General features: G+C 54.0%; 3 protein-coding genes across 4 annotated transcripts; 1 reads left to right on the top strand and 2 right to left on the bottom strand.

Annotated features, from left to right (window-relative positions):
• Positions 1 to 2,523: 2,523 nt before the first annotated feature.
• On the bottom strand, positions 2,524 to 7,967 carry Tbcb (tubulin folding cofactor B). Its single transcript, XM_028855274.2, has 6 exons — positions 7,793 to 7,967; positions 7,368 to 7,511; positions 4,255 to 4,351; positions 3,410 to 3,601; positions 2,918 to 2,990; positions 2,524 to 2,782 (listed from the first exon to the last, which is right to left on the bottom strand). The coding sequence occupies exons 1-6, from the start codon at positions 7,904 to 7,906 to the stop codon at positions 2,668 to 2,670; spliced, it is 735 nt and encodes a 244-aa protein (XP_028711107.1). The 5' UTR covers positions 7,907 to 7,967; the 3' UTR covers positions 2,524 to 2,667.
• Positions 7,968 to 8,296: 329 nt separating this feature from the next.
• On the top strand, positions 8,297 to 9,576 carry Polr2i (RNA polymerase II subunit I). Of its 2 annotated transcripts, none has more exons than XM_037202428.1 (6): positions 8,297 to 8,611; positions 8,690 to 8,744; positions 8,922 to 8,995; positions 9,083 to 9,160; positions 9,254 to 9,303; positions 9,472 to 9,576. In XM_037202428.1, exons 1-6 carry the CDS (start codon positions 8,553 to 8,555, stop codon positions 9,531 to 9,533), a joined length of 378 nt encoding a protein of 125 aa, XP_037058323.1. In that variant the 5' UTR covers positions 8,297 to 8,552; the 3' UTR covers positions 9,534 to 9,576. The 2 variants fall into 2 exon arrangements, with proteins under 2 accessions (XP_037058323.1, XP_028711109.1); XM_028855276.2 differs by having other exon boundaries at positions 8,300 to 8,611; positions 9,083 to 9,157; positions 9,251 to 9,302; positions 9,471 to 9,576.
• A 26-nt stretch (positions 9,577 to 9,602) lies between these two features.
• Positions 9,603 to 12,710, bottom strand: Ovol3 (ovo like zinc finger 3). The gene is made up of 4 exons (XM_028855277.2): positions 11,677 to 12,710; positions 11,539 to 11,603; positions 10,623 to 10,824; positions 9,603 to 9,832 (listed from the first exon to the last, which is right to left on the bottom strand). Exons 1-4 carry the CDS (start codon positions 11,768 to 11,770, stop codon positions 9,624 to 9,626), a joined length of 570 nt encoding a protein of 189 aa, XP_028711110.1. The 5' UTR covers positions 11,771 to 12,710; the 3' UTR covers positions 9,603 to 9,623.
• Between the last annotated feature and the right edge of the window lie 494 nt (positions 12,711 to 13,204).

Raw genomic sequence — 13,204 nt, 5'->3', positions numbered from 1 at the left:
TGTTATTACTTCCTCCGTCTTCGGAGTTACAATTAAACGATTACAACAATTAAGCCATCTCCCAAAAAGTCATGCCACCCAGAATCCCTTGAAGGAGCTAACGAGGGTCATTATTTTACATGCAGGCCCATGCCTAGTGACTCACACTCTCCAGAACACACGGGCTACACACACATCGTGAGCCTGAGGGCAGTGTTCTCTGCCAGGCTACACGATGCTATGAACAACGGTTTGGTGCTGCTGATCTGCTTCCAGTGCTCATTGACTTCTTTTTCTACTTGGGATGGAACCATATGCTAGGCAAGCACTCTACCCGTGAGCGATATTCCCAGCCCTCTTTTTACTTAAAAAAAAAAAATGTGTATGAGTGTTTTTTTGCATTTATGTGTGTGCACCACATGCATGCAGTGCCCTCAGCGGCCATAAGAGGGCGTCAGATTCCTTGGAACTGGAGTTACAGACGGTTGTGAACCACCACGTGGGCGCTGGAATTGTAGCTGAAGTTGGCTAAGTGCTCTTTTTTTTCATGACAGGGTTTCTCTGTGAACCCCTGGAATTCACTGTGTAGACCAGGCTGGCCTTGAATTCAGAGATCCACCTGCCTTTGTCTCCCGAGTGCTGGGATTAAAAACATGCGCCACCACCGCCGGCTTTCTTTGTGCTTTTTGAGGCAGGGTCTCACTAATGGTTCAGGCAGGCCTTCAACTCACTCAGCCCAGACCTGTCTGAATAGGGAGGATGGCAGGTCTGTGCCACAAACCTGGCTTTGTTTACTTTCTTAAAATACTAAGTGGGGGCCGGAGAGATGGCCCGGCAGTTCAGAGCACTGGCTGCTCTTGCAGAGGACCTGGCTTCAATTCCCAACACCTACACGGCAGCTCACAATCGTAACTCCAGTTCTAGGGGACCTGATGCCCTTTTCTAGCCTCTGTGGGTACTGTACGCAGGCAACACATAAAAACAAGCCTTAGAATAAAGTCCCCGAGGTCAGGGTCTGTGACAGACCTCACCGTCACCCTCCCTTCTCGCTTCTCTACACAGTTCCTGTGACAGCTGACGGGTTCACAGTTGTTCTGGAGTGAAGGACCGACTCCCTGATTCCTCGAGCTTTACCATGTGGCCACATGACATCATTCTGGCTAATGAGTTAGGAGTAGGTTTGGACTTGTGCCTCTCCCAGGTCTGTACTCTAGCCCAGGCTGGTTCGGAATTCATCATAACCCACACTGGTTGTCCTCCAAACCACCAAGGCTAGCCCTTCTGCTTCCGCTTCCTGAATGCTAGGACTACGGTTAACTACCATGCCTGGCTCTGGCGCCCTTTCGTAAGGGCAAAGACTGCCCCTGTTCCTTCTCTCCTGGACTGTGAGGTGGGAGTCAGGAGAGGACGGGAGTACACCAGCGTACAGACGTGGAGATGGCTGCTGACACACAGAGATCGTTATCCCGGGGAATATGTGAGCCTCTAAAAGGAAATCAGTCAGGCTGGAGAGGTGGCTTAGTTAAGAGCTCTGGCTGCCCTTCCAGAGGACCCAGGTTCAATTCCCAGCACCCACATGGCAGCTGACAGCTGTCTGTAACTCCTGTTCTGGGGGATCTGGTTCCCTTATACAGACATACATGCAGGTAAAACACTAATGCATATAAAAATAAACATATTTTTAAAAAAAGAAAGAAACTGCAGGGTGTGGTTGCACACACCTTTATTCCTAGCACTTAGGAGACGGAGGCAAGGAGGATCTCTGAGAGTTTGAGCCTGGCCTACACAGTAAGCTCCAGGACAAACTTAAGACCTGTCTCAAAAAATAAATAAATAAATAAATAAATAAAAGAAAGAAAGAAAGAAAGAAAGAAAGAAAAAAAAAGGAAAAAAAGGGAGGAGGACTTGAGCTTTCATCCTGCTTAAACTCCATTATTTTGGGCTGTTACAGCAGCACAGTATTTAATTTTAAGAGAAATTTATGTGGGTAAGCATACTGTGTGTACAAGAAGTTGACCTTAACCTTTATGAACTGAGTGTTGGGCTGGATCCTAGTCCTCGGAAAGCAGCACTTTTTTAAAATCTTATTTTATGTGCATTGGTGTTTTGCCTGCATGTATGTCTGTGTGAGGATGTCAGATCTTGGAGTTTACAGACAGTCGTTAGCTAGACATGTGGGTGCTGAGAACTGAACCCAGATCCTCTGGAAGAGCACTCAGTGTTCTTAACGTCTGAGCCATCTCTCCAGCCCCTCAGTAAACACTCCAGCACTCAGGATATTACCTTAAGTAAAAAGGGGTAAAGCCATTTCTTGGAGGCATCTAGGTGCCACGGCATCATCCAGGTGTTTGTTTGATTGAGACAGGGTCTTTTTCTGTACTTCTTGCTGTCCTGGAACTCACTCTGTAGACCAGGCTGGCCTTGACTTCAGAGATCCGCCTGCCTCTGCCTCCCGAGTGCTGGGATGAAGGATGTGTACCATCACACCCCACCATGAGCTACTTTACCAAGATCTTCCCGAAATCAAGAGACTCCCACATCCTCCTGGATTCTGATTAATTTAATGCACAAATCTCAAAAACCAATGGCAGATAAGAGAATAAAATAAACGGGATCGGAGGAAAGGGGCCACAGGCAGACAGACAGGGGCTCCGTCAGGGGCCGGAGAGGGGACACCCTGGCTCAGTGTCACATCTCATCCAGCCCGTAGTCCTCCTCTGGGAACTCTCCCACGGTGACGAGAGCCGGCTTGACAAAGGCCCCATACTTGGCCTGGCATTCAAAGTAGCGTTTCCCGTTCACACTGCAGGGCAAAGGGGGGGGGGGAGCAGTGAGGAGAGGCTACCACTGTCCTGGCCAGCGTGGGCAGGCTCAGCCAGCAGCACACGTGGACCCCCACGTACATGGACAAGCACATACACCAGCGACGATACGTTACCTGCCATCGTTTTTCCCTAGCGGCTCATCGTATCTGACGCCAACCCAGTAGCCTGGCTTGAAATCTGTGAGTCCTGTCCAGGAGAGAAACCCCAGTGAAACCTCCATGTGGAGCTCCCTCCTGGTTCCTGCTCCTTGGTGGAGTAGAAACGCTGCCATGGAGACAGATTCCTACCTCCGGTGCTCATACCCCCTCCTCCCCGGACAAAGATGGCAGCCTTGCCACTGTCTCTCTCCTTCTGCTTCTCCCCCATTCCCTCAGGACCCCCAGCCAGAGCAGGGTGTCGCCAGTGGCGCCCACCTTTAACCCCAGCACGTGGGAGGCAGAGGCAGGTCAATCTCTGAGTTTGAGGCCAGCCTGGTTCTCCATGATGCTATGGCCAAGTGCATAGGGCCAGATGGCCACCAAATGCCCCTTCCGAAACTTGAGCCAAAAGACATCTTTCCTTAAGTTCTGTCACGTTTCTAGTCACAGTGACGGAGAGACACATACCTACATACATGACAGTGCCCCGGCGCGGGGACTGGCCAGGTGCCTGCACCTCACAGCGGCTACCCACAGAAATGGCGCTGGCTTGGGTCTTCTCCTCGCTGAGGCGCTGGGCGGCTTCCGCCTCCTGCTGGGCCCGAAGTTCCTCATTGTATGGGCCTACCTTGCTGCGCTTCATGAAGGATCGAACTGTGTCTGTGGGCAGGGTGGGGAGGGGGTCAAACCTGCCCTTCAGATCCTGTCCCTCCTGGAAGGGGCTGACATTCATGGGGAACCTCTACCGAGTGCCTAAGAGCTACCGCCAGATGCCGCAAGCTTCTCTCCGCGCTCTGGCCTCTCCCCTGCTTCCCCCCTCCTCCCGTTTGCATCTCCCTGCAATTCAGAACTAAAGAGATGCCACTGCCTCCAGTCCTCGGCTGACCTGTTTCTCCACACACCCCTCTGGTCTCACATTCCTCTTCCTCTGGCTCCTGAAACCCTCCCCTGTCTGCACATTCCCATCTTTCCTCAGATGCTTGCTCCAAATGCCACACTACCCTGTACACATCCCATCTGCCCCATCACATGCCACCTTTACCATGACCACTCCCTCGACCAAATCCCCAGCCCACCTCAAGTTCCTTTCTTTCAAAGGCCCCTCTGCCCGCCTAACTCCGTCTCCTAGCCTCCCCCGCCACTCCATGCCATCTACCTGAACTCATCTCCCTGTCCCTGTTCCTACCGTAGTTCCCCCCTCACCAGCTTCCATCCTCCAAGCCCCATCCCCGTTGCCTAGCCAGTGATGGCCCCACTGTCCCCAGCCTTCTGGACCACACACGCCCCTCCAGCCCAGCCCATGCATTCTGTACTTTGTCTCCGGTCATAAGCTTCTGATGACATTTCGTATTTCTCCACCGTGGACACGTCTTCATACTCTCCAAGCCGGATGCCACTGTGGTCAATGACCTTTGGTAAGAAAGGGAAGTCAGTGGGGACCAGGGTCAGTAGAGAAGACCTGGGATGCTAGCATGAAGTCACACACTGGCAGTCTGGAGACTTCAGCAGAAGCCACACTTCTCTCCTCCCCGGGGTCCAGCCCAGCGGTCACACCCCTTTCACGCCCCTCTGAGCCTCTGGATACTGCATCTGCCCCCAGTCAGCCTCCACACACCGGCATCAACATCACCGATGTGTGCCCACGTCCCGAAAACCAGCCGTAGAGCTCGTCTGGCTCACACCCTTCCTCTCTCGGCCCCTGTGATGTTCCTAGGGTAGCCCCAACCTCCAGAACCAGGATCACCTGAGTCATAACGGCCTCCTTTCTGGCTTCCCTGTCCTGTCCTCCATCTGGCTTTCCAACGACAACCCGAGGTGCCCACGAACACCTGAGGCACAGCAGCTCCCTCATGTTCAGTGCCCTCCCAGCTTCCAGCATCCTTCCCAACAGCTCCCGGCAGCCCCTGTGTTCCCTCCCAGGCCATGTCCTCCCTGCCTCTTCTGTGAACTCTTCTTGAGATGTTTACACAGCACCTGCTCCAGGAAGGCCTCACAGATCTCACTGAAGGCCAGCCTCCCCAGCACACAGGATGCCAAGCTCTCCTGCACTGCCCTCATCCCCACGGATTTTTCCTATCCGGTTCTGGGATCATTTAGCGAAGGCCACCACACACACGGGGTAGCGCTAACACAGGCCTTGTGGGTTACGGCTTTCGACTACACCCAACCCAACACATATGTTCGAAGAACCAGTAATAGAATACATGAGAGACAGAAAAAACAATCAGTTCTCCAGGCTCAGTGGCTTCTGGAGTCAGGGTAGACCCAGGTCAAAATTCTAGCAAGAATTCACCCACTTGTAAGAAAGTCAATTCCAGTGTTGGGAGGGTGACCCCGGCCTGTTATTTCAGCACTCTGAAGGTGGCTGCAAGATGATTATGAGTTCAAGGACAGTCCCGAACACACACACACACACACACACACACACACACACACACACACACACACATCAAATTGCATAAGAACAACCAACCAACAAACAGAACAAAACAACAATTCCATCCTTGAAGCTGAGTTTTTTCTTCCACAAATGGAGGTAAGTCAACCATAGTCCTGTGTTATTCTGGGGGTTCAACAACTCAGCAGTGACTCAGTGATTTACAGAGGACCCTGTCTGTGCTGGGCCCTATTCCAGTAGCCGGTGACACAGCGATGTCTGTGCTCCTGGAACTCTAGTCAGGGAGACAGACAAATAACCAGACCAATGAGAAAGTCCCACGACATGCTGAAGTGTGGTAACAGCTAAGAGCAAAGAAAAACTCCAAGTATCTTTTAAATGAGGAGAGAGAAAGGTCAAATTTTTATTCTGAGCTATAATTCCACTTGGGAGGTGGAGACAAGGCCAGGAGAGAGGGCTAGCCATGGCTACACAGGGAGTTTGAGGCCAATCAGGACTACATGAAACTATCTCGAAAAACCAAGAGGCGTTGGAGAGGTGGCTCAGCAGTTAAGAGCACTGGTTGCTCTTTCAGAGGACCCGGGTTCGGTTCCCAGCACCCACATGGCGGCCCACAACACCTCTAATTCCAATTCTAGGGGATCCAGTGTCCGCTTCTGGCCTACACACACACACACACACACACACACACACAGGCAAAATACTCATACACATAAAACAAAATAACTAAATCTAAAAACAAACCACAACAGCAAAAAGGGGGAAGAACAGGATGGTTGCAGGGAGACGGCTCAGGGTAAAGGTGCCTGCTGACAAGCCTGGCCCTGAGTTCAGTCACAAGGCTCACACAGAGGAAGGAGAAAACCCTGTGCTGGTCTGTCAGCTCGCTGTAACACCCCTGCGCGCACCACGGCACGCACTGAACAGAAGCAAACAAAACAAACACAATACTGACTCTTGAAAGGCACTGTCAGGAAGGTCTTTGTGTTTTCTGTGCTGACAAATGAGCTTAGGCCTTGTAGTTTCATCACATTTGGACCTTTGTTTTCAGTGTGGGGTGTGTGTGTGTGTGTGTGCGTGCGTGTGTGCGTGCGTGCGTGTGCGTGTGCGTGTGCGTGTGCCAGAGGACAACTCTGTGGAACTGGTTATCTCTTTCCTTAATGTGGTTCTAGGAGCTGAACTCAGGTTGACAGCCTCCTGTGACCAGCTCCTATTGTTTTTGTGTTTTGTTTTCTCGAGACGGGGTTTCTCTGTGTAGCGCTGGCTGTCCTAGAACTCACTCTGTAGACCAGGCTGGCCTCGAACTCACAGAGCTCCGCCTGCCTCTGTCTCCCAAGTGCTGGGATTAGAGGCTTGCGCCACCGCCGCCCGGCTGCTTGTTTGTTTTTGACAGTCCCACTCTTACCCTAGGCTTGCCTCCTAAGTCCTCCAGAATGCTGAGATTACAGGTGTGCCCCACTGTATCCAGTGGTGGAAGGAAACACTTTAAGATTAGGAAGGTTCCCATGTGGGCATATGAAAAGTGAACTATCCGGATAGAGAATACAACACAAGGCAGGAAAGGGACGGAGGCGGAGCTCAGGACAGGGTGTCTAACCCTGGGGTAGGGGCTGAGTGGGCAGGGGCTGAGGAGAGCTGTTGCACAGAGGTCCTTTGGGTTCTCGCTTCTCCCAATCTGGCCAGCCTTCCTGCTCAGGGTGCTTCACCTCAATTTTTGGAGTTCTGTACTCTCTTTCCCTCCACATAACATCCTCAGGATATCAGCTCAAACATCCACTCCTCCAGGAAGCCCTTTCAGATACCCCCAAGTCAAGTCAGGCGCCTCTCCGGGGTTTCACCACTCCCGGGAGTGCCCCTAACCCAGGACAGACAGCTCTGGTCTGTCACTGTCTGCTGAACATCTGCTTTCCACCAGGCTTAACGGGGGTTCCATGAGGACAAGGCCTATGCTGGTTCCCACAATGGGCAGAGCACAGTATCTGTTGACTAAATAAACAGATGAACGTGGTGTGGGGAGGGTGGCCTCACATGGATGCGGCAGCCATCATCTACAGGATAGGAGCCCAGCAGTGCATCGTCTTGATCCAACTTGCTGTAGAACTTGTCATCAGCTCCATACAGCTCCAGCTCCATGCAGGAAGCAGGGCTGCCCACCACCAGTTGTAGTTTACACTGCGGCAAAAGGCAGAATGAGGAGAGAGGCTGTCAGAGGCCTCATTTTCTGGCCTGTATCAACCACTGCGATGGTTCCCAAAGACCCTGGACCCACCCAGCTCCGTTCCTTCTGGGACCCGCCCCCTCGGCTCTCCGGAGCCTCTGATTTCCCTGGGCCCCGCCCCTACTCCGTGGACTCCCACGCCTCGGAGGCTGGTTACCAGTCTCTGCAACCTCACCTCAAGCCCCGCCCACTAGCCTCCAGGCCCCGCCCTCCGGACCCGCCCCCACGGCCACACCTTGAACTCTGCGATGGTGAGGCTCCGGCTGTACCGCTTCTCCGAGCGGAAGCTGTTGAGGGAGCTGCTGATGAAAACCGTCACCGTGGGCGCTGACACCCCCGTCACCTCCATCCCGCCGCGCCCTGCAGTGGCCCGCGGTCCAGTTCAGCCGTCTCACACCGGCTCCGCAGAGGCCGCCGCTCCTTCTGGGATATCAGTCCCGCCCCCGGCCGCGAAGAGGGCCAATGCGAGCGCTCCAACAAACATGCTTGGCCAGTCACTATCGTCCTCTCTCCACCGCCAGGCAGATTCAGCCAATCCCGAGAGGCCTTCCGTGGCTCTGGGTTCTTCCAATAGCTGCAAGGGAGGCCGCCCAGGCGGGCGGGAGGAGGCGGATACCGAGAAGAAAGGCTGGCTGGAGTTATCCGGGTTCGCCAAGAGTAAGCTCGGCGCATGTGCACTGGCCTGGGGCCCAGAAGCGAGCTGTGGCGTCTTCCGCTTACGCTCAGCGCTTGGCGCACGGCGTTGCGCATCATAGTCTCAGCGCTGGTCCTAGGTCCGTGCTGCTCCGTAAATTGGGGAGCAAGGTTGCGAAATCGGGAGTGATTACCAGAGAGTACCAAAGGACTGCGGCAAGCCGTCAGCCACAACCCCGCAAGGTTGAGAGCCAACATGCGCACGCATCCCCGACCAATTTTGGCGCAGCCACGCGGTGTGACCCTTCCCGCGGTCCGTAGCGCGCCGGCGCAAGCGCAGAAAGCTCGGAAGCCCCTTCGCTATGGAACCCGACGGGACCTACGAGCCCGGCTTCGTGGGTATTCGATTCTGCCAGGAATGGTGAGGCCTGGGCAGCCGATGTGGAAAAGCAGTGAGGACTGGCTTCAGGCCTGGCCTCTGACCTCTCTCTCCCCACAGTAATAACATGCTGTACCCCAAGGAGGACAAGGAGAACCGCATTCTGCTGTACGCGGTGAGTACCAGCCGCCCTCTCCCGCGGGTTCGCGCCTTCCCTCCTCCCCGCTCCCTGCCGGTTCCCCACGCTTTTGCCTCTCTCCCATCATGTCCACCCCCTCCGGGATCATCCTGCCCTCCCGTCCAGTCTGATCTCGTTGTGACACCCCTCCCGCCACTCTTGCCCCTCCGGTAGTGCCGGAACTGTGACTACCAGCAGGAAGCCGACAACAGCTGCATCTACGTCAACAAAATCACGCACGAAGTGGAGTGAGTGGCGGGACCCCGGCTTGGGGTTCGGGTGTGGTCTTGGGACAGCCAGTCTAACCGTAATTGCTCACTTCCCCATCCCTGTAGCGAACTGACCCAGATCATCGCAGACGTGTCGCAGGACCCCACGTTGCCGCGGACGGAGGACCACCCCTGCCAGAAGTGAGTGCGCAGCTCACTTGGGGGAAAGGCAGTGGCTGTCCCCCGGGGAAACTAGGGTCTTGAACACTTCTAGTAACCGTACCATCTCCTTAGGTGTGGCCACAAGGAGGCAGTGTTCTTCCAGTCACACAGTGCCCGAGCTGAGGTGAGTGGACCACTTCTTCCTGGGTGGCTGGCTGGTTCCCCAGGGGGTGGAGATGCCAGTTTTAGGCTGATCCTGTTCTGCCTCCCTTTGACTGTTCTTTGGGGTGGAATAGCCCACACTACTCTCTCTTGGTCCAGACCCTTCCTAACTGAACATTCTTATTGCCAGGATGCCATGCGCTTGTACTATGTGTGTACTGCCCCACACTGCGGCCACCGCTGGACTGAATGACTTTTCCTTCCCCCATCTGTAATAAATGCCAGTTTCTATACTAGTGTTCCCGGTATTTATTTGTCTCGTGGATAGGCGGCAGCCAGTGTATCAGGCTGTGCGGTGTAGCGTGCGATGCTGCGCGTAAGCATCAGGCCGAGAGCTGGTGAAGCCGCAGTCTTCGCACACGTGCAGCTTCTCTCTGCGCTCCCGATAAGCGTAGCTGGCTGGCTGCCCGTGCACCTTGGCAAGATGAGCTTCAAGGGAGCAGCGCTGTGTGAAAGCTTTTCCACAAGCTCCACAGCGGAATGGCCGTATGCCTGTAAAGATGAGGGGCAGAGAGGGCAACGGTCCTGGACTATAGGCTTCCCACCTTGCCTTTCCTGTCCTTGTTCCAAGCTGGGCAGACGCCCACCAGCCATCTGCTACCCCTTCCTAAAGCAACATGAACCAGCCCTTTGTCTCCTCCATTCCTCACCAGGAAGCTCCCGAGAAAGGGAGGAGCCCTTAGCAACTTGGAAAGTTCCCTTGACTGCTCTGAATCTGGATCCTGAAAATTTACTTTGTTTTTGTTTTTGTTTTGAGACAGGGTCTCTTTGTGTAGTCTTGGCTGTCCTGGAACTTGCTCTGTAGATCAGGCTGGCCTCAAACTCACAGAAATCTGCCTGCCTCTGCCCCCCAAGTGCTGGGATTAAAGGCAAGTGCCACCAAACCTGGCTTGATTTTTTAATTACATTTTGTTTAGTGTATGTGTTTGTATGTGCATGTGAGCTAGCGTGTGCACAAATGCCATGGTACAAGTCAGAGATAACTTGCAGTCTGTTCTTACACCTCCTGGGTCCTGAGGATTGAACTCGGGCCATCAGGCTTGCCAGCAATTGCCTTTACTCATTGAGGAATCTTGCTGGCCCCAGAGCCTGAATTCTGTAGCCAGCACCCATCTCTACCCTCTGCCAGACTCCTTCCTTGGTGCCAGCTTATACTCACCTCCTGTGAGGTACCCCATTACCTGTGTCCCTGCCACATACCCCACATCCCGTGCCTCTCCCTCTCATTCCATCACCGCCCCTGGCTGGTGTCCAGAAGACCCTCTTTCCCGCTGTCGCTCACCAGTGTGAGTCCTCATGTGGCGCTTGAGATCGAAGGCATCGTGAAAGCCCTTACCACAGCAATGGCACACGTGGCGCCGTGCTGGGCTATGACATTTGAGGTGCCGAGTCAGCATGCGCTGCAATGGGAAGGCCTTGGGGCAAAGTGGGCAGCCAAGTGTTCCCGGGGCCCTGGGAGCAGAGGTCAGTGTTCCCTGTGAGGACTGCCAGAGGGGTACAGGAGTTAGCCTGGCCAGCTGGATCCTGCCCAGGCTTTGCTACTCTGCAAACAAGAATTGTCCGTGTGCCCACAGCTAAGGACCACCAGAAGAGGGTCTGTGAGTCGTGAGGACAGGTGCCACCCTCTCCCCAAGACCTCCTCTAACCAGATCCCATCACTCTGGTGTTCATGTGCCTCCACTGCCAAGAACACACTTCGCTAATATGAGCTTTCCTAGTTTTATTGTCTGTGCCTCCAGCTCCCACCAAGAAGAAGCTCCGTGAGGAAGTGGACTTCCGTCCCTTCTGCTGGATACTCAGCACCTTGACCAGTGCCTGCCTCTCATACTGAGAAGACCTCAAGCACACTCAGAAAGACTAGTACTTTCCTTTCAAAGACAGCACAATTGACCCGCTCCTGGGAGGTTAAGGCAGCAGAGCCCCACGCCCATCTCTGTTACCTTCTCCGGTGTTCTGATATAAATCGCCCACTGGACACAGCTCCCGGAGCAGCCCTACAGCTGCCCACCCACCCTAGGAAGGCCGGTCTTAACCGAGACTGGGCAGAGCTGGCTGCTGGGAGAGGGGCAGCATGCCACGTGAAGAACAACGGGTCCTAGGCTGGAAAGCATGTGAAAAGGACCTGGAGTAAGGGGGAGCCGGCTTCCTGTGAGCGAGTGGAAATCCATCCCTGTCTCAGCTGCCGGCCGCAGACTCACCACTGTCCACGTGTCTCGCAGACCGGGAGATCTGTGCGCTGGTGGCACGTTCAGGCTGCTGCAGTCTGGGGAGAGAAGCCGGGGGGTGATACCTCAGTCTCCCTGGCCCTTCACCTCCAGACCCATTGAGATGTATACCTGGGATGTAGGCATCGCCCCGGAGCTGGTCAGGCAGATGGCTCCAATCAGGGGGTTGTGGACGCCGACTCCTCACAAGGAAGACCCGGGGCATGGCTTTTAGGCTGGTGGGATGGCTCCTTGCAGGACTGCCTCTTCAGCCTGTCTGTCTGTCAGACCTCAGCCCCAGAACTATCCAGAACCAGGTGAGGTCAGGAGACCCATGGAGGAGCCTCATTCTCTTCATGCAAATTTTGGGACAAGCCTGGGGAGCAGCCTTAACTGGCTCTAGTTACCGCTGCCTTGGGGCCTGCTATTATGGCTTCTTTCCTAGGCCAGACTCCCAAGGAACTCTGCAGTCTCCAGGGGCTGAGACACTAGAGGACCCCCAGAGAGGCTTGAGTGAGAGAATTGCTTAGGCTACTCCTGGGGCTAGAGAGAAGAAAGAAGCATGGCTCCAGTCTTGGCAGGGTGAAGGACTCCAGGGACTGTTTACCAGGCAAATCAGTCCCATGTCCGTTCCCCCTACACACACACACATATATCATCAGCCTGCCTGGTTATTCAAATCACGGCAGCTGTCCAAGGCTTCGGGTGGGGACAGCTGTGATTGTTCTGTGCCACTGGTGTAGGATGTCAGCAGAGTGGGAGGTTAAAAAAATAAAGATCCAGGCTGAGCTTCCTCCGTCGGGAAGCGCTCTCTCTCTCTCTCTCTCTCTCTCTCTCTCTCTCTCTCTCTCTCTCTCTCTCTCTCTCTCTCTCTCTCTCTGTTTTTCTCTCTGTCTCTCTCATCTTCAGGTTTCCAAAGATGATATGGCATCTTTCAGGCTTCGGGCATTGAAATGCTGGTTTGTCAGCAGTCCGTTCCTAGTGACTCCTCCCACCCCTGGAGATGTCAAGAACTTACTACACTCTGGGTAGGCTTTTCCAGATTGGTCCTTATCTGATGTCTGAACTAAGAGTCAAGAATTGTGAACTCTCTCCCCATAGTTACTTCTCTGACTTCATTTATGTATTTATGTATTTATTTACTTATTTTGAGAAAAGGTTGCCTTGGGTGTCCTGAAACTCCCTCTGTAGACCAGGCTGGCCTTGAACTCAGATATCTGCCTGCCTCTGCCTCCCAAGTGCTAGGATTAAAGGTGTGCGCCACCACTGCCCAGCTTCCTCTGATTTATTTATCTAACCATCTTTTGAACTTGTACTCTAGGCAGTTCAGCACTGAAAATGAGCACACCAGGCCATGAGGGAGACCGCAGTGACATCCATAATGGTCAACTGTGAAGAACAGAGTGATAGGGATAGCTGGGATAGGCAAAACTGGGAGAGGGGAACTCTTGGAACCAAGAGAAGGTTCTAATCCAGCCTAGGGGTTCCTGTAGGGTTCGTGAAAGAAGGGGGCTCACGTGAAAGGGAAAGGCATTCTGAGCTCAGATCGCCCAGCTTGCAGCCCAGTGCCTTCACTCTGAGCCATCTCATTCCCCTGCCTTTTCAACAGAGGGTCTCATGCAACCCAAGCTGGCCTGTGTAGCTGGGGATGAAATTGAAC

This window comes from Peromyscus leucopus, chromosome 1, assembly GCF_004664715.2.
Source record: "Peromyscus leucopus breed LL Stock chromosome 1, UCI_PerLeu_2.1, whole genome shotgun sequence".
Classification (NCBI taxonomy): Eukaryota; Metazoa; Chordata; class Mammalia; order Rodentia; family Cricetidae; genus Peromyscus; species Peromyscus leucopus.
The sequence above is the reverse complement of the archived record's forward strand: the minus strand, read 5'-3'. Positions and strand labels throughout refer to the sequence as shown.

Excerpts from the sequence above, each read along its gene's own strand:
- Ovol3 (XM_028855277.2), bottom strand. The coding sequence starts at position 11,770 with ATGCCCCGGGTCTTCCTTGTGAGGAGTCGGCGTCCACAACCCCCTGAT. Across the intron at positions 10,825-11,538 it reads TGCGAGACACGTGGACAGTG|TCCTCACAGGGAACACTGAC; the intron begins GTGAGTCTGCGG and ends CCCCTCTGGCAG. Across the intron at positions 9,833-10,622 it reads CCACATGAGGACTCACACTG|GCATACGGCCATTCCGCTGT; the intron begins GTGAGCGACAGC and ends TCATCTTTACAG.
- Tbcb (XM_028855274.2), bottom strand. The coding sequence starts at position 7,906 with ATGGAGGTGACGGGGGTGTCAGCGCCCACGGTGACGGTTTTCATCAGC. Across the intron at positions 3,602-4,254 it reads AGCTTATGACCGGAGACAAA|ACACAGTTCGATCCTTCATG; the intron begins GTACAGAATGCA and ends CCCTGCCCACAG. Across the intron at positions 2,783-2,917 it reads CTAGGGAAAAACGATGGCAG|TGTGAACGGGAAACGCTACT; the intron begins GTAACGTATCGT and ends TTTGCCCTGCAG.
- Polr2i (XM_037202428.1), top strand. The coding sequence starts at position 8,553 with ATGGAACCCGACGGGACCTACGAGCCCGGCTTCGTGGGTATTCGATTC. Across the intron at positions 8,745-8,921 it reads ACCGCATTCTGCTGTACGCG|TGCCGGAACTGTGACTACCA; the intron begins GTGAGTACCAGC and ends CCCCTCCGGTAG. Across the intron at positions 8,996-9,082 it reads AAAATCACGCACGAAGTGGA|CGAACTGACCCAGATCATCG; the intron begins GTGAGTGGCGGG and ends CCATCCCTGTAG.